General features: G+C 62.1%; 1 protein-coding gene across 8 annotated transcripts; it reads right to left on the bottom strand.

Moving 5' to 3' along the window:
* Positions 1–1,724: 1,724 nt before the first annotated feature.
* Positions 1,725–17,877, bottom strand: USP36 (ubiquitin specific peptidase 36). 8 transcript variants are annotated; one of them, XM_044982051.1, is made up of 19 exons: positions 17,802–17,877; positions 15,701–16,006; positions 15,080–15,301; positions 13,403–13,513; positions 12,911–13,013; positions 11,880–11,947; positions 11,302–11,372; positions 10,722–10,804; positions 10,252–10,363; positions 9,828–9,968; positions 9,353–9,453; positions 8,864–9,002; positions 7,556–8,218; positions 6,733–6,863; positions 5,635–6,099; positions 5,026–5,234; positions 4,368–4,505; positions 3,977–4,092; positions 1,725–3,764 (listed from the first exon to the last, which is right to left on the bottom strand). In XM_044982051.1, the coding sequence occupies exons 2-19, from the start codon at positions 15,951–15,953 to the stop codon at positions 3,633–3,635; spliced, it is 3,258 nt and encodes a 1,085-aa protein (XP_044837986.1). In that variant the 5' UTR covers positions 15,954–16,006; positions 17,802–17,877; the 3' UTR covers positions 1,725–3,632. The 8 variants fall into 8 exon arrangements, with proteins under 8 accessions (XP_044837986.1, XP_044837990.1, XP_044837989.1 ...); XM_044982055.1 differs by having other exon boundaries at positions 15,701–15,962; positions 17,821–17,866; XM_044982054.1 differs by having other exon boundaries at positions 15,701–15,962; positions 17,802–17,855.
* Positions 17,878–18,191: the final 314 nt, after the last annotated feature.

The following is an 18,191-nucleotide window of genomic DNA, read 5'->3' as shown; positions in this document are numbered from 1 at the left end:
CTCCTCAAAGCAAGGCAGTTTGTGCATTGCTGGGGACAGAGGCGGGCAGAGGAAAAACGGAGTGAAGAGCAAGTGAGTGGGTGGCTGATGAGGCCAGCAGCTGTTTCTAAGAAGGAGTATGGCAAATCCAGTACTGAATTCCTCCCCCCTACCCAATGGGCTGGGGAGGCACCTGCCACTTGGAGACCTTTCGTTTAAGGGCAGCAGGGAAGAAGCAGCTGTTTTGTGAAGCCAAGAGGGACAACGTAGAACTGATGAATTACATTGTTTTTAATTGTTCACTTTATTAATGTAACTTCATAAGTAAAGTTTTATGAATGAAAACATTCATTCATAAACCAGTTATAGCTGTTCAGCCAGTTGCCCTTGTAAGTTTCACTGTCAATCTCATTCCTGCTTAAATCACTGAGACTTGCACTGTTTCAGTATTGTAACTTCTGTTCAATGTTTGCCATATTGTAATTCAAACCCCATTTTAAAACACTCACTCCATTTTGTAAAAGCTTCCTCCAAATTTCATTTTTGCAAACCCTGCTGTAATCTTATTAGTTAGTTTAGATGTGTGACTGAGGTATGGATGGGTGATGGAATCAACCTCCAGCCCCAGCCTGGCCTGATGATATAGAGTTCAAACCCCACCGGCTGAAGATGCAGACAAGAGCCCTAACAAAGTAAGCAGAGTCCACCCTAAACAGAAAAGAACAAAGATACAATAGGAGGAAGATCAAAGCCAGGTCCCAGGCTGAAAGTCAGGCCTGCAATTGATGGGTGATCAATCACCAAACCCAGAGGCAGCCTGACACAGCAAGACCTATAGACTCTGGATTCAAACTAAAGCCTACAAAAAGGATGGGTGAGATGGGAGACTTTGGAGGGTAGCGTTCTGCTGCCAGCATGGGAGGGCAGACCCAGCCCTTCCTTGTGCCCGGCTTTCCTGGCCAGTCAGCCGCCTCAAGCTACAAACCCAAGCTGCAAAATCAAGCCCCAGACTCAAGCTATGTTCAGGACTGGTAACTATGCAGCAGCTGCAGAACATCTGGTGTGTGTGTGTGGGGGGGAGGTATTAGTTATTGGTCATAAATCAAATTGTTATAATAAATGTGGCATCTTTGTCTTGCCCCCTAAAACGATCCTGTGTAGTTCTGTCTGCATAACAGTTTCCCCCCACCAATCTCTGAACCGCCATGGCCACAGACCTGGTTTACCCCTAGGTGCACAGTGCTCCTGGGCAAGGCAGGCTACTGGCTGCTGCTGAGAGCCCATTTGGATCCAGAGGTTAAAGGCAATCAGCTAAGGCTTTAAAGAGTGGGGCTTCGTGCAGTGTAACACCAACCCCTCCAACAGCTGCTTTCCCTTCTGCACAGGGTGGGTGTGGGCGCACGGCCCCCAGCCCCACAACAGGGAGCTATTTCCTTGAGCCCCAAAGCATGCGCTAGCAGCTGTTCTGGGATCAGAGACGCACAGAAGCCTTCTGAGGCTAGAACAGAATCTCTTTAGCAGAGACAGGTCTCCCCAGGCAGATGCATGAATCTGCTACTTCCTAGGCTCTTCTCCCTCCCCAGCCAGAGACTGGCCCTTCTCCACCATCCCTTACATGCACTGCTAAAGACAGCCCAACTCCCCACAACCAAGGCATCAAGCTACTTACAGCTGCTGCATCACCTGCTACAGGCAAGATCAGGGATGGCTCTTCAGCAGTGACACAAACTGGACACAGCCAGGACTCAAAAACGGGTTACTTTATTGCACCATGATCTTGGCAATAGCTGAGGCTACTGCATTGTCCCCAGCAGGAGGTGCAAAATACAACCATGTACAGATCAGCTCCGGGTATCTACACACATATACATTGAGATTATGGAACTGTCAATCAGCAAACTGTACAGATGTCAGAATAATCCCCACTGTAAGGGGGAAATCTCCCCTGGGGAGGGGACAGAGTCTCACACTGGCTTTTCTCCCCTTGACTAAGTTGAAAATTTAAATAAATGCAAATCCTAGCTGTAACGGCCATTAAACAGGCTTTGATATATGTACACATCTGAGATAATGAAATGATTTGCAGCCATTAACCCCTTCACCTGGCCTGTCTGGCTGACAGGGGGGTGCAAAAGGTTAACAGGTATTTAGAAGATAATGCAGGACAGCTCCCAGGGAGAAGGGGGGAGAGCAGGGCCCTGCCAGTGGAAGACTTGGAGAAGATTCTTTTCCTGGGAATTGCACAGCAGGGAGGTTTGGCCAAGGGGCAGCGGTGCCAGGAACACAGTTAAGAGGTACCAGGCAGACATGGACACGCAGCAGCAGATGGGTGGAGGCAGCCTCTCCACTGAAGCAGCAGTGCCCCAGGAAATCGTCCTATGGCCCCCACAACAGCCCCATTAGCCCAGCAGACCCCATCTCATCTGCTCCTGGCCCAGCAGCATCCCCTCCCCAGAGAGCACTCCCTCAGTGAGACGCACCAGGGCACTACGGGGGGAAGCCAAACAGAGTGAAGTCAAGGCAGGTGTGCTAGGGGCAAGCAGCTGCTCTCTGTGCAGGGATGCACACAGCTGGACCAAGCTGTGGCAGGGGACAGCCCCCTTTCTCCCACTCTGGCAGCAGCCATGTCCCCAGCTAGACAGGGGGAACCCAGGACAGAAGGCCAAGCTGGACGGGGTTGATGCTCACCCACGAGAACAGTTGGTTGGGCTGGAGGAGGTCTGTATGAGCCCATCACTCCCTCCGCCCAGGGACCCAGGGAGAAGCAGCTCCTGTGGATGGAAGGGTGGGGAGGAGATCGGCAGTACAGAGGGAGGCATTAACAGAAAACTGCCATAGGCAGCAGCCTCAGAGCCCCATGAGCAGGGCTTGTGTTTGCAAGGCAGAGCAGCGCCGGCTGCCAGCCCCAACCCAGCAGCCACATGTGCAGCTAGCTGGAGAGGCCTCAGCACGGAGCAGCAGCAGAGACCAGGGAGCAGCAGTGACAAAGCGCCATTGAGAGGCGCTTCCCTGCCCAGAAGCACTGGGCTGGCTGCAATCCCAGCACCTGGGGCGAGTGCAGCAGGGGAATGGCTGCCCCAGCAGGCAGCGTGTGACAGCAGCACAGTCACAAGGCTCCAGGGAAGGGAGGAGCATGGCTAGGCACAAGGCAGGCAGCTGGGCAGTCCCGGTGCCAGGAGCGGGGGCCTGGAGGAGGCTGTGGCAATCAGGAGCAGGGTATGCTTTGCATCCCAGCCTTGGCTATGGGACATGCCCTAAGGGGCCCTTCCTCAGCTACCTGCTGGGGGGAGGCATCAGTGCCCCCCATGATGCTCCTTGGCACCAGCCATGGTGGTACGAGGGCAAAAGAGCACGTGAACTAGCCAGGTTGGCTCAACTCCAGCAGCAGCAGCCCCCGCGAGTCTCAACCTTCCCCAATGTCCAAGAACCAGCCCCTGTTCCATGGGGCCCCACTCCTCCTGTTCTGCTCCCACCCTGCACAGGATGCTGAACACCAGCAGAACCAAGGACAACCACCCCAGCCTGTCACACCCCACGGCCCTCAGCCTGGCTCCGGAGACCCCTGGGAGGGGACGAGTCGACATCAGCACCACAGGGTCCAGCCACTCTTCCCCCAGGCCCACGAATGCCAGGACTGAACCGCAAGGCCCGTCTCAGAGCCGGTAGCTCAGGCTGGCCACCTTGGCTGGGTGAGTCACGGACCAGAAGTTACGCCTGCTCTGCAGTTTCTGGAAGGCGTTGAAGTGTCTCCTCCGTTCCCGCTTGAACTTTTTACTCTTCTTCACCTGAATGAAAGCAGAGCCCACGGCAGAGTGAAGGGAAGGGGCCTCCAGGTCAGACCTGGCGGCACAGCTCCCACACACCCCACACACGGAGCATGCCACGACAGGAGGCAGAAGCCCGAGGAAGGGGATCAGTTCCTGAGACCAAGTCCAATCGTTCCCTCCCCCAACAACGAGCCATAATGCTCCACTAGCGCCAGCACTCGGCTCCTCACCTTGCCACTGTCGAAGTCCTCGTCCCAGTCGTCGGTGACTCTCGCGCGCCGGGCCCACGCCATGTCCCGAACGGCGTCCTGGCTAATGGCCGAGATCTCACCCTCCCACGTCAGCACTGCAAAGCAGAGTTGCCCATCAGCGACTGCAGGCCGCACTAATGCACAGTGCCAGGCTGCTCGACCCACCAGCCCCTCCTGGCTGAGCTGGGGCCAGTGGCCACCTGGACGGCTTTGCTGGCCTCAGTGCAAGATACATCCCCTGCCCCCGCTCCATGGACCAGCCTCTTTCTTTGCAACGCCAAGAGGGGCCGTACCATTACCCTGCAGCCTCGGCCCGGTGCACTCACCTGTGCACAGCCACCAAGACGGCAGCCTAGTGCCGGGATGTTACCTTGCTTCCCATACGCTTTATCCAAGGAATTTCTGAGCAGCTCCTGCACCACGCTGGCCTCCTCCTTGCTCTGCCATGCTGTCCCAGTGCCCCGCGTGGAGCCGTCTCGGACCTGGCTGTCCCAGATGCACACTGGCACTGCGGAGACCAGGGAGGGGTGAGCACGCAGACAGCTCACCTCGAGCTACACTGTAGGATCTGTGTCCTGAAGGGGCCATTCCATGGCTGGAGCACTAAGCCAGCCCAGCCAGCGTGGGCTTCGCAGGACCCTGGCCTGGCCTCACAGCTGGCAGAGGGGAAATCTTCATCTTACAGGCAGAGCCAGGCCCCCTGGAGACACCCACCCCCATCAGCCAGGCCCAGGGGCAGGAACCTTCCCCTCCCTGAAGGAAGTCACATCCGACAGTCCAGAGGGGAGGGGCAACGGGCACAGGACACAGCCAGCCAGAGCCTAGCAGCCGAGCCAGCAGGAGTTTCTGGGTGTGATCAGTGGCCTAGAACTGGGGCCTGTGGGGCAGGAGGGATGGTTTTTCTGGGGGCAGAGGGAGAGCAGCCAGCTCCCCCCCGCCCCGCAATCTGCCAAAGGCACTGCTATGAGCCAGGCACCGGCTAGGAGAGCACACGCCCAGCACAGCACACACCTGTGCAGCAGCAGTACCTGGAGTGCTGGCTCTGGTGTGGAGCCCATTCACAGCTGCCTGCTCAGGGCCGGGCTTGGAAGCCGGGCTGCCTGGGCTCTCCCTCCGCTTGCACTTCCGATGCTCGCTCTCGCCATCCTCCACCTCCAAACCTTGCTGCTGCTTCGCCCTGCGGAGCTCTCCTGCCCCGGACGCCAGGGTCACAGCCTCGCCCTTCCCGGAGCAGCTGCTGTGAATTTAGACCCAGGGTCAGACTGGCGGCAGGAGTCGTCGTCACGCAGCAGCCTCATCCCAGGCCCAGAGCCTGCCCAGCGTCTGTGGCCTGCCCTGCACTGGAGCCACACCTGACCGCTCCAGAGGGTCCAGGAGCCCCTAACGTCAGAGCTCCCACCATGAGCTAGCGGCTGCACACAGGGATCTCCTGCCAGGCAGAGCCAGGACGGCAGCAAAGCCAAGGGGCAGGGAAGGGGGCAGCTGGGTTCAGTGGGCCAGGGCCCAGGCTGGGCTCATTGCAGAGATACAGGGCTCACGGGCCCGGGCCCTCACCCAGCAAGACAGCCAGCACTGGGCCCTTACTCCCCATGGCGCCGAGCCGCCAGGCCCAGGCTCCTGCCCCCCCGCCCCCTCACCTGCCCAAGGGAGATGTGCCGGGGCTGCGATCTTCCTCCAGCTGCCGCATTCTCTTCCTCCTCCTCTTGCGGGGGGTGATGGGCCCAGTGCCCACGGGGCAGCTGGAGCCTGAGGCTTGGTGCCTGCGCTCCCACTCCAGGTCCCCACTGCCCAGCCCCTCTCTCTTCCTGGCTGCAGCCTCCTCACGCTCACCCTCCTCCAGGTACCGTCTCTTCCGGGGGGGGCCGGTGAGCCCAGCCCTCTCGCCGCTAGCACCCGCTGGGCCCAGGCCCTGGGGGACCACCTCGAGATGCTGCTTTCGTCGTCTCTTTTTGGAGGAGCCGGGCAGGGCCTGGCTGGCCGCCTTCTCCCTGCCTGGGTGTGAAGGGTGGGCGGGCTGGCTGCTGCCCAGGAGCGGAGAGTTTGGGCTGGGGCTGCAGGCAGGCTTCCGAGGAAGTGGTGATTTGGGAGCAGATGAGAGCACCCTTGGGGGGGAAAAGAGAGAGAGATGCGGTAACATGGTCCAGAGGCCTGTCCAGAGGGCAGCCCCCCCGTCTCAGCTCTCAGCTGTGAGCACTCACAGAGAGGCCCCTGCCTTGGCAGGCCAGCGGCTCAGCAGGCAGGCGGCAGAGGAGGCTGGTACCCTGGGAGGGAAGAGGCAGTTAGTGGCAGACACGTCAAGCCACGTGAACGTGGGGCACAAGCAGAACGCCAGGGCGGCCGGCCAGCTGCTGACAGCAGATTGAACATTTCACAGGCCCTGGGGCGCCCAGCAAGGCAAGTACAGCACAGTTGGTGCAGCAGGAGGGCCCAGGCCTCCAGGGATGGGGAGCAGCTGCCACGCTGCCCAGCACGCACAGGATCCCTGTGGCTCTGCCAGAGACGCCACAGCCCAGACACGCATGGCCCCCAGACACTGACTTCTGCCCAGCCTCTGGGCACCTGCTTCCCCAGGCTCCTAGACAAGGGCAAACCCTGCACCGGCCAGACGCGCTCTGGTCCACGCGCCCAGGCCCAGGCCCGGCAGGAGGGGTTAGCGAGCAGACCCAGCCCTGCGTGTCAGAGGTGCTGCGCTGCCTTGCGGCCGAGCGAGCTGCTGGGGCGTCTGCGCGGCTTACCTGGACTTGCCGGGAGGCCAGGGAGAGGTGGAGGCAGGGTGGGTGGTGCTCGTGGGGGAGGAGTGGTCGGCAAAGGCTGGGCGGGGCGGCGCACGGCGGTCACTTCCGCTCGCCCTCCGCGGGGTGCTGCCCTGCAGTTATCGACATAAATAAAAACTTGGTGGTCTGGAGAGGTTTCCATGAGCCAAGAGGGGAAAACAAAAAGGGAGCCCAGAGAGGGGGAGGGGGATGGACACAGACAGGGAGGAGCGGGGGATGGGAGGAGAAGAATCAGAAGAGTGTTCTCAGTTAGAAACACAAAGGAAGCGAGGAAGGAAGGAAATTTAAACCGAAACCCTAACCCCAGGCTGCGGGCTGAGCCCCAGCACTGGAACAGAGGCCCGGGGAGAGCCTGGCCCTGCAGCGGGAGGGGTTCCCACATGCTCCCAGCTGCAGCATCCTCCCGTGGCAGCACCAGCTCCAACCGGCCCAGGAGGCAGGACTGGCAAGTGGGCCTGGTCTGGGTGGTCCCTGAGGAGGCGCTGTCATGGCAAGTCACTTGGGACTGACAGCCCACCCAGGAACGGCTCCTTCCCTTCCTTGCCCAGGGTGAGAGCCCGTCACGTGCGGCTCCGGCAGCTCTGGGGACAGGTGGGTAAGTGACATTGTGCCCTCCAGGCTGCCCAATAAGCCCAAGGCCCAGACAGGCCCCACCCGGGCTGGTAGTGAGGGGCTTTCCTGCCCCCCGAGCCCAGAGCAATAGCTGGGCACTGCGGCCAGGCCTCAGACGCACAGAGAGTGGACATGACTAGCGGGGCTCTCAAGGGTACAACCCCAGACCCACCTTCTTAGCAGAAAGGGCCAGTTTCTTGGCAGGCGGGGGCGACGTGGTGCTGCTCAGATCCAGGGCGGCACCGGCCGGCAGCAGGGATTTTAATTTCGCCACTTGGGGGTCCTCCGAGCCGGGCGGCTTGGCCTCCTGCTCAGCAGACGAGGCTGGGCCGTACTCCGTGTCCTGAGAGGCGCAGAAGCTGTTGGCTCCACTCTTAGCCCGCAGGGGTCCTTTGGCCGAGTGTGCTGGGCTGGAAGAGCTGCTGCTGCTGGAGTCCTTCCTCCGCGGCTCAGTGCCCTCCCCGCTGCCCCTGGGCTCTTGGCTGGGTGCAGCTGGCTCCACCAGGTGCTTGGGCGAGGTGGGTGACAGAGACTCCTTGCTCTCCCAGGAGCTCTGCTTGGGGATCTCGGCTTTGGCCCTGCTCGCTTCACTGGTGTCACAGAAGCCCTGGGACACAGCAAGTGGCTTCTTGGGCCTCCTGGCCAGCTCATCAGAGAGCGCAGCTGCCATGTGCATGGCTCTGGCAGCCAGTCTGGGCGAGGGAAACCCAGCAAGGGGCTTGGCCTGAGCGGTCCCATTCTGCAGCTTGGGCCCGGCCCCAAACACACCTCGGGCCACAGGGGTCCCGGCCTCCTCCGCTCCCTGGAGCTTCTTCCCAGGTGTCCCGTCTGGTCTCTAAGCAAAGCCAGAGAAGTTGAGTTAGGGGGTGATTCAGGGAGCCGCGAGCTAAGTCCTGCTCCGGAGCACAGCTGGCTGCAGGATACGGCCAGCCCTAGCCCCCACCCCAGGCGAGAAGGCGGGTTACACCTTGGCACCCAATATTGATCATTGTCATTAATTAGGATACGTCTTATACAAAGTGTCTTGTGAGGTATCATTCTAAGTCTTGAGCTGCTAGACAGTAATAACGCACACCATCCAACAAGATATCGTTGTGTGTGAAGTTAGGACGTTTGGCTGCGTGTGCGTTACTGAAACACGTCCTGAGGCTGGAAACACCCCCAAGCAGCCTTTCAGGCCTCCCAGACAGAGGGGTCTAACCCTTCACAGCATGTTCTGGGCTGTGCAGGACCCACACTGCCCTCTGTCACCTGCCAAGACATGTTCCGCTAGCAGCAGCAAGGAACCTCGGAGGAGCATGTGCCGCTCACTCAAGTGGCTTCACCCAGGCAGAGGCCATGTCCCAGACACCGAACATCCCTGCATGCCTGCAGCATCCCAGGCTCTAAGGCAGCGAGTCAGAGCTCTCTCCCACTCAGCAGCAGGGACAGCTGCAGCCCCGTGCTTCGGGAGTCTCTGGCACGAGGCCTGGACACTTACCTTGCCAGGCAGCGGCGAGGAGAGCAGCCCATTGGCTACGGTTTTCTTGATCTGGTCAGAGACAATGCTGGCTCGGCCAGGCAGGGCAGAGGCAGTCTTAACAATGGGCCCCTCAGGGCTCTTCCTAGAGCTTGGGATTCTGGCCAAGGACAGAGAAATACATGGAGTCAGAGGAGCCAGGGGACATGCTGAGGAAACAGGTGCCGTGGTGGAGGGGAGCTTGGTGCAGGGCCACCCATCCATCGGGAGCCATCACAGAACCACAGCTAGAGCCCTCACTCCCAGCCAAGGCCTGAAGGTGCCCTGGGGACAGGCCAGCAGCCACGTGCCAGCCCAGCTGGAGCTGCTGAACCATCCTTGCTAGGCACACGTCTCTAGCCCTCCCAGGGAAGCAGCACTTTGAAGCAGGATGCCGGGGATCCCTGGGGCCAGAGGGGGCAGCCCAAGGGACGGGGCAGAGCTGCCTGCCACTGACAGCAACTCGCATACCTTAAGTAGAACAGCACGTAGGCCTGCTGGTTGAGGACGACCTTGATGTTGCTGGAGTGGACGAGGGAGTCGTTCATCTGGTACCACTGCCCGTTACTAGCCTGGGGGAAGAGTGTGCAACAGACAGTAGCAGAGACCCCGCTCAGAGACAAGACAGACTGGAGCATCTGGGGGGTGCCAGGAATCCCTCCCCTCGCCTCTGCTCTGGCAGGTCTAGGGCAGTGCTCCCCAGCGCTGCCTCTCAGAAACCTCTGGCCAGCGCCAGGGCAGAGCAGGGAACCCCCCAGCACCTGGGAGGTGGGGACACAGCTAGAGACAGAGCACTGCAGGCTGCCCAGGCAGCAGCAGAGAGCTGAGGTGAGACAGCACCCACCATCCAGCAGGGCCACCCAGCACCACTGTTGGCTCCAGGGTGCACACTCAGGGCCCCACCCCACTCCCTGCCCAGGAGTGGCTCCCCTGGGAGGGGCCTCACCTTCACGTAGCAGTAGTAGTGCCCCGCATGGCAGCTGTACCCTGAATGCACCAGCACCGCATACAAGCCGTACATGACCGGGTCGCCATGGCTCTGAGACATGTAGGGACGAATGTTCAGGAACTCGGGGTACCCCACGTCCTGCAAGGAGAGACCGGCATCAGGGAACCTGCCCCCGGGGCTTGCCCGGCTCAGGAGGCAGGTCTCCCGTCCCCTTGGCGGGACGGGGCCGCCAGCATCGGCTACCCGATTCCCGTTACACGAGTCACCTGCCACCTGCATGGCACAGCCACCCCACAATGCAAGAGGGGGGCGTGCACAAGGGGTCGGAGGGCCTCTGGAGGGCCGCAGTGCAGGGGCAGAGCTCGGGCACTACGCCACATGCCAGGCCTGCTCCCCAGGGACACCCCGCGCAGACACCCACCTTGGTGATTTTACCTCCGCTGAAGTTGGCGAAGCGCTTGAGGGACAGCGTGAGGACATTGGAGGCACGATGGATGGTGAAGCGCTTGGTGGCTGGCACCTTCCTCTTGCATCTGCACAGAAGAGAGGGATGAGCTGACGCCGTCACACCCTCGGCTCCTGTGCCAGCCACCCCGGCAGGGCCCAGTGTCAGCATTGCCCCGAGGCAGGGCATCTCTTCGCTCAGCGAGGAGGGGGCTGGGATCCCTCCCGGAGTCAAGGAGCAGGAGGAGTGAACTGATGCGCCTGGAGCCCTGCTGCTGCACATGGCGCTGCCCAGCCAGGCTCCACCCCGGATCTGAGCTCAGTCTGGGCTGGCATCAGGAGCCCGGCCCACCCAGGCAGAGGAGAGAGGCTGTCGTGCCACGCTGCAGAACAGCCCCCAGGAGCTCGCGCCCCCCAGCCAGCAGCCCCCAGGGGGAGACGACTCACTTGGCACACATGTAGGCGTTCTCCCCGCTCAGCATGTCCGGCCTCACAAACAGCTCCAGCGCGCGCACGATGTTTGCGGCTTGCTGCAACGACAAGGGGGAGTCAGAGGGCGGAGTCCAGGCACCCCGAGGCACGGCTGCCCGCCAGCGCCACAGGGCACTGCAGCTAGCAGACCCCCTGGGGCACTAGTCTGGGCCCAAGGCCAGACAGTGTGAGCCTGTCACCCCACAGCCACTCGGGCTGAGTGCTCCCCGGCACGCAAGGGGCCCGCCCGCACAGGCGCTAACTGGCAGTCCAGGGGCAACATGCCCTCACCTCCCAGGGAGGAGGTTGGTGTGGGGGTCGCCATGGAACTGCACCCAACCACTGGCCCACGGTCAGAATTCAGGGTGCCTGGCGCCCCCAGCCCAGGCCCAGGATAGCAGGCAGACTGCACAGCTATAGGGGGAGCTGCACCCCTGCACTATTCCTCAATGCTGGGCCGACTTGTCCCCCACGAGCAGCCTCACTGACCGTGGCTCCACCTCTACCCAGGCCTGCATGTGCCCCGTACCCACCCCACCGGCGAGTGTGCCCGTACCCGGATCTCCAAAGCCACGTCCAGGTAGGGGTCGTAGGTATCCGAGACGCTCTTGCACACCGAACACTTCACTGCAAGGGAAGCAGAGAGCAATGAGCCAAGCGCACCAGAGGGCGGAACCCAGGAACAACTGGCACCCAGAGCTGGTACTGCCGCACACCCCTGGGGGACGGCTCCCCTCCCTGGATCTGGGACCGGGGAGGAAGCAGCAGGACAGCAGAGCCCAGGCTCTCTGCTAACTCCCTCCACCCAACCGGAAGCAGCAGCGTCTGTGCAGTGCTGGAAGCAGAGTGGGTGGAGTTGAACCAGGCAGTGCTGCGGACACATCTGCACCCTCGCTGGGGGTCAGGGAGCCCTCAGAGCCAGCCCGGCCCGGAGCTTTCTGTGCTGCCGCCGCTGGCAGCTCAGGCTCCACACGCCCAGGGACCAGCAGCCGGGCAGAGAACGTGCAATATCTCCCCGCCGCAACACCGTGGGCTGGGGTCCCAAGGGAATCGAGTGGGCCCCTGAGAGGAAGCTGCCAGGGAGGCTCAGGTCTGTCTGGGCCCAGGACAAGGTGCCCCACAACCTGCACTCACCACGGGACCGCAGGTAACCACCAAAGATCTGATGAACCAGAGTCGTAGCCTGAGTCTGACGATCCAACCTACGAGACAAGCAGCTGGTCTCGCACAGTCCCCTCCACTCTGCCCCCTTCCCTCTGAGCCAGGCCTCCAAGGCCGCAGCCCCCCAAGCAGGCTCCAGCCTGCTCCCAGCTGGGAGGCCTGGCTACCCAGGCAGCAGAGTCTGCTGGATTCAGCAACAGCAGGGATAGCTCAGACATCTCTGTTAGTGCAACAAGGTGCTGGGGATGCAGGGGCCACATCCAGTCCCCTCAGAATGGCATAGGACAGCCTACATCACAGCCCTGAGCCACCTGCCCACAGGGCTTCCCCCAAGCATGACGCAGCTCAGTGCGTCACTCGACTCCAGGCGGATAGCACGGGGACAGGCACCTCGAGAGGGCAGCGCCCTCTGCCCCGTCCCAGGACGCTGGCCTTGGGGCCTGCAGATGCACCTTTCGCTGTTACAGGATGATCAGCGTGTGGTGAAGTCAGCTGTGTGGTGCTGGTGAAAACGGCAGGGAGACTTACCTCCAGGAGAATGGGCAGGGGGCATGTCAGGGCTAGGGCCAAGGTCTCAAGTCAGGCCCCGGCCTCTGCTCAGTCAGTGTGCCAGGATTCTCTCGCCACATCCACAACCTGCCCCCAGCGTGCCAGGGGACACCTGCCATGGCTGTGCCCACTGAACAAGGAAGGAGGCAGTGGCAAGCAGGCTGTGGAGCTGCCGAGTTCCAAGGCACACGGGGAGGAGCAGGTTGGATCCTGGTGCTGCAAGGCATGGAGGGGCCGGGGGCCGGCACGCTGCTCCCCACTGGCCAGGTGCAGCTGCGCCACCTGCAGCACAACATGCCCCATGTTACACTGCGCTTGCCCTGGACAGTCCCCCACAGCTCCTGCTCTCTCAGAACACAGGGACTGGGCTTTCACTGTCTGGCTAAGGGGGCAGCCCCTTCCTTCAGTCCAGGGGCAAAGGGGTAAACCTGGGGCTCTGCACAGGCACCGCCTACTTGGTGTAGCCGTTCAGGCAGGCCTTCTGCATGGCATCAATGGTGTAGCGCAGAAACTCGTGCGCATCCTCCTGGCTGCCAAAGCGGAAGTGCCGAGCGATCTCTGCAGGAGGGGAGAGAGAGAAACGAGTCAGCCAGCTGCTTAGCCCTTGGCCCCTGAGCACTGGCCAGGGACAGCGAAAAGATCCCCTCCTTCAAACAGGAACACTGCCACTTAGAGGCCAGACCATCAGTCCAGTTAACCAGGCACCCGGCTCTTACTGTCCCCAGGGCTGCGGGGGAAGGCGCACCCCGGCCAAGGGCACAGTCACAGGGCTGGGCTAGTGACCCACATGCTCAGTACAGGGCCATGTTGCTTTAGTGAGTCCCTGCACGGAGACAGCGGGAGATTCAGGCCTCAGGCTCAAGCAGAGAAAGCCTCCCACGTGCTGGGAGAGGTGACGAGTGCAGGACCGGGCGATGGGAGGCAGAAAGGAGGGCTCATTTCCTTACTTTTGAGATCTCGGATGAAGGACACTGGCTTGATTGCATTGCCGCTGTTGGCAAAAGCTTGGATCATGTGATTCTGCATAATGCACATCATGCAAAAGCCTCCTTGGTGACCTGCAGCAGGGTGGGGAGGAGAGAAAGGGGGTTAGGCACAGATCTTGCTGCAGGAGCCACACGCTCTCTCCAATTCAACCTGCACGGCACCCACTCCTCATACAGGCAGAGCCCGGGGTGCCATGCCCTAGTCACAGGTTTCCAGCCTGATCTGCAGAGCCACAGAGCCCCCATGGGCAACTGGGCAGCCTTTGGGTGGCCAGCATTCACGATGGAGGCCATTATACCAAAGGCAGGGGCTGCCAGCCTTCTGTTTTCACCACAGAGTTAACTCAGGTGACTGGCACATGCACCTAAGCAGCTGGGTTACCCTAGCCTGGGTGTGAGCAGCCACACTGCAACGCCCCACCCAAGTTACTGGCACCGTGCTCGCCTGTGTGACACCCTAGGACTTCTGGCGGCATAGCCATGAGTTTTGTGCTCCACTACGCAGAACCACGCTAGGAGTCTTCCCCAGTGAGTTGTGGGAAAACTTGTCTCTCCGGCCAGGAACACAGGGAAGACACTGGAGGCCCATGAGCACTCAACTTGGCTTGTATCCTTCTGGCAGAGCGAGCCAGTTACCACGCAGCTCTCCGGCTCTAGCCGATAGCCCCAGACACCCCAGCTGGCCCAGGTGCAAAGCACTTGGGTCAGAGGTTTGTGTGTGTGGACAGGGGTCTGAGGAAGAGCCAGGCTAACTCTGCAGTGAGGACATACCTTCAGAGCCATCAAGACCCCTCCATCCACATTAACAAGTGACCATCACCATGGCATCTCTTCAGACCAGCTGCTTCTTGCAGGGTAGAGGCTCATGGCAATGGCCACCTCCACCTGGGCGGCATGGTCCCTTCCCAACAATCCATACATAGCACCCCCCCAAAGCCAGCGGCACAGAGCACTATCCTCGTCGGCCTGCACCCTCCCCCCCTTCTGCCAGGGGTGCCTGCAGTCACTCCATGGCCTGCAGAGACGGGAACAGGGACTGCTGCTAAGCCCTGCTCTCCACAACGCCGGCAGGTCACATGGCACTGGCGCTCCTCCTTCCCTGCTGTTTCTCCCAGACCACCAGTCTCTCCACACGGAGACCTGGCAATGCCGCTGGAACCAAGGAAGAGCCTTGGCAGGGAGAGGGGATCTTCCCAGAGAGGAGTGGATGGCAGAACAGCACAGGCCAGGGAAGAGGGGGAACAGACCGATAGGAAACGAAAGGAAAGCGCCCAGAGACCACAGCAGTGGGCACAACACCAGAACGTAGCTGGGTAAAGCAGAGGCAGGTTAGTTATACACTCCCCCAGGAAGAGCAGCTCAGTGGTTGGGCTATGTGCAGGAAGGGCTCAGTGATGGTGTCTGGCCTGTGTCATGCAGGAGCTCACACCAGGTCCCTTCCGGCCTTGGGGAATTCACACACAAGCCTCCCTCCCCAATCAGCACTTTCCAATGTAGGTGCCAGAGGTCACTGCGCAAGTAGATTCACCCGGCAAATGCCTGAGAACCCTCAGCTTCAGCACTAGCTGCTGAGCACCGCAGGGACACTCAGCTCAGCCCTACCGAGCCCCCGCGCCAGCTGGCCCTTCCCCCACTCACAGCTGCGGCTGTGCTCCTTGGACAGCAGGTAGTTTGCCAGCGGTGGCGTGTACGTCAGGCATTGCACAGTGGAGTTCAGGAAGCAGGTGTTGCCCAGGTTGTGGAGTCCTGCTCCAACCCTGTACACCCGGTCCCATTTCATGGACAGGCGCTCCATGGGGAAAAGAACTTTCTGGGGAGCTGGGACGCCATCCCCAGAGCCTCCCAAAGCATGGTCACTCCCTGCAAGAGAGAGAGGAGTCACTGAGAAAGGAGACAGAGCCCTGGTCAACACAGAGAAGTCAGACTGACCGAGGTACGGCTCTCAGGCATGTGAAAACGGGACACCCTGAGTGCCCCCAGCATAGACAGCAGCTAAATCGACAGAAGAATTCTTCCATCAGCCTGGTTCCCGCCTCTCAGAAGGGTGGATTAATTCCAGCAATGGAAAACCTCTTCCAGCGCTGCAGGAAGCAGCTACACAATGCTGCTACAATGGCAGAGCTGCAGAGCCACAGCGATGTCAGTGGAGCTTCTGTAGCGTAGGCGAGCCCAGACGTTCAAAGGACGAGGTCTCAGCAGATTCAAACACGGAAACATTGGAAAGAGAAGCAGCTCCCAACCCCAGAGCCCTCTACGTACCCTGCTTCCTGATCTGGGCCTCATCAGAGCTCTTCTGGCGACTGGCATTCTCTGTCTTGGGGTTCAGCAGAACGTACTTGCCCTTCAGGGCCTCCAGCTGGTAGGAGAAGCTCTTGCTAGCCGGCTCAAACTCAATCTTCTGCAGCAGGATCTTCTTGGCAGAAGATGCCAGGAGCTTGCCCAGCTCACCATCATCAGTGGAGTCCTTCCGTCCTGGCTTGAGAGCCTCCTTCAGCTTGTCCACGATCGGCATGGTGCATCACTGTGGGGGAGTGGGCTCAGCTCACTAACTGGGGAAGCGTCTCTCTGCAGAGGAGAGTTGGAAGGGAGACCGACGGGCAGGGTGGCCAGTCAGGAACTGTCACGGATCTCACAGCGATCGCTAGGCCCAGAGACCTTTCCAGGCACGTGGTTTCGACAGTGCCGTAACCCTGGCCTGCCCACCACCCAAAGCAACCTGAGAGCTCTCAGCACAGCAGTTAGAGCCACTTTCAGAGACTGTCAGATTGCAGCCCCTGGCAGTGGGAATTCGTTTCGTCTCCTGATCAGGGGCATCCGCTGGGCTGGCTCTGGGAAGGATCTCCTCAGCCTGCCCAGAAATGGCACATAGGCTCTAGGATTGCAGGGTTTAAATAATCAGGAAGAGCAAGCAGATGTGTCATTTGTCCCATGAGCACCAGGGCTCTAGATATTTTGCCGCCCCAAGCACGCCAGGCGGGCTGTCTTTGGCAGCAGGCCTGCGGGAGGTCCCCCGTCCCGCGAATTCGGCAGCAGCCTGCGGGAGGTCCCCCGTCCCGCGAATTCAGCAGCACGCCTGCGGGAGGTCCCCGAAGCCGCGGGACCAGCGGACCCTCCGCAGGCACCCTACCTGCCGCCCTCGCGGCGACTGGCAGAGCGCCCCCCGTGGCTTGCCGCTCCAGGCACACGCTTGGCATGCTGGCGCCGCCCCTGGCCAGGGCACTCCTCACCCTGCTCCCACACCGCACATCTCAGAGTCCGTTCCCTTTGTGCCATGAGGCATATATGAGCAGCCAGTAGCACCCCTTCACTCAGACAAGCGATGCAGGGTACTCTCTCCTCCTCACCCAGGACTAAGCACCCTGCTGGTACAGGCTGCACAAGAGGGAACTGAGTTTGTGCTCCTGCAGGGCAGTGCAGAGCCCCCGCCGGCCGTGGGACCCAAGGTTCCTCCCCCCCCGCCGGCCGTGGGACCCAAGGTTCCTCCCCCCCCGCCGGCCGTGGGACCCAAGGTTCCTCCCCCCCCGCCGGCCGTGGGACCCAAGGTTCCTCCCCCCCCGCCGGCCGTGGGACCCAAGGTTCCTCCCCCCCCGCCGGCCGTGGGACCCAAGGTTCCTCCCCCCCCGCCGGCCGTGGGACCCAAGGTTCCCCCCACCCCCCCGCCGGCCGTGGGACCCAAGGTTCCCCCGCCAGGTGTCTGCTTTGAAACACCGGCCACCCTAGTCCCAGGCGGCACTGAACCAGCACCCCTGTCCCTCCCTCTGAGCGGCGCCGGCTGGCTGGGGCAGAGGGATGCGGCCAAGGCGGAGGCCGCGCAGCTCCAGGGGTCACACACGGGGCTCCGCCGCGCTTACCTGGCGAGCTCGGACTCCGCCGGCCCTCGCGGGAACATCTGCCCCGGCTGCCGGGCGCCCGGCTGGGAAGGGGCGGCGGGGGGGAGCCGGGCGGTGTCCGGTGTCCGGCTGGGCTGGTGCGGAGAACGGGAGGGAGGATCAGCCCCAGCGGAGCGGGCGGCGGGAGAGCTGTGTCCCCCCCACCCCCGGGCGGGGTGCGGCGGGGGGGCCCCACATCCGCAGGCGGCTCCGCGCCCGCTCCGCCCCGGGCTCCGCACCACCCCGCCTGACGGGCCCGCGTCCAGGCCGGGCCGAGACCCGGAGCCACCGAGGGGCGGGGCGGGGCAGGGCCGCGGCCCGCAGGCTCCCCCCGCGCCCCGCCCGGCCGGGGCGGCTTTAGCCAGGCGCCCCCGAGCCGCGCGCCCCGCCAGGCCCGGCCCGGCCCAGCCCGCCTCGGGCCCCCCGGGCCTCCCGCCCCCGCTCACCCCGCCCGCTGCCCGGCCCCGGGTCACCCCGCGCGGCCCCGCTACCTGCTCCGGCCTCACGCACCATCCGGGCCTCCCCGGCCCGGCCGCACACGTGTCTGCGCCTTAAAGGGGAGGCGCCTGCGAACCGCCGACACAAACCCCCTCCCGCGCGCCACTCTCCCTTAAGGGGCGGGGACAGAGCAGGCCCCGCCCCGTGACGCTAGGGAGGAATCTCCTCCTACTGCGCGTGACGTTGAAAGCCCCGCCCCCTGTCAGCCCCGCCCCTAGCGGGAGGATCCCGGCGGGTCTCAGCGCCCGCGGCTGCGTCCCGACCTTCCCCCCGAGCGCCGCGTCCCGTGGCGGGGAGTTCCGCCGGCCCCGCCGCCTGCGGGGAGTGAGCGCGCCCCAGGCGGGCTGCGGCAGCCCGTTCTCCGGGCCGGGGGCTCGGCTCTT

The sequence above is a fragment of the Mauremys mutica genome, chromosome 12 (assembly GCF_020497125.1).
Source record: "Mauremys mutica isolate MM-2020 ecotype Southern chromosome 12, ASM2049712v1, whole genome shotgun sequence".
NCBI classification, from domain to species: Eukaryota; Metazoa; Chordata; order Testudines; family Geoemydidae; genus Mauremys; species Mauremys mutica.
This window is presented reverse-complemented; position numbering and strand designations above follow the sequence as displayed.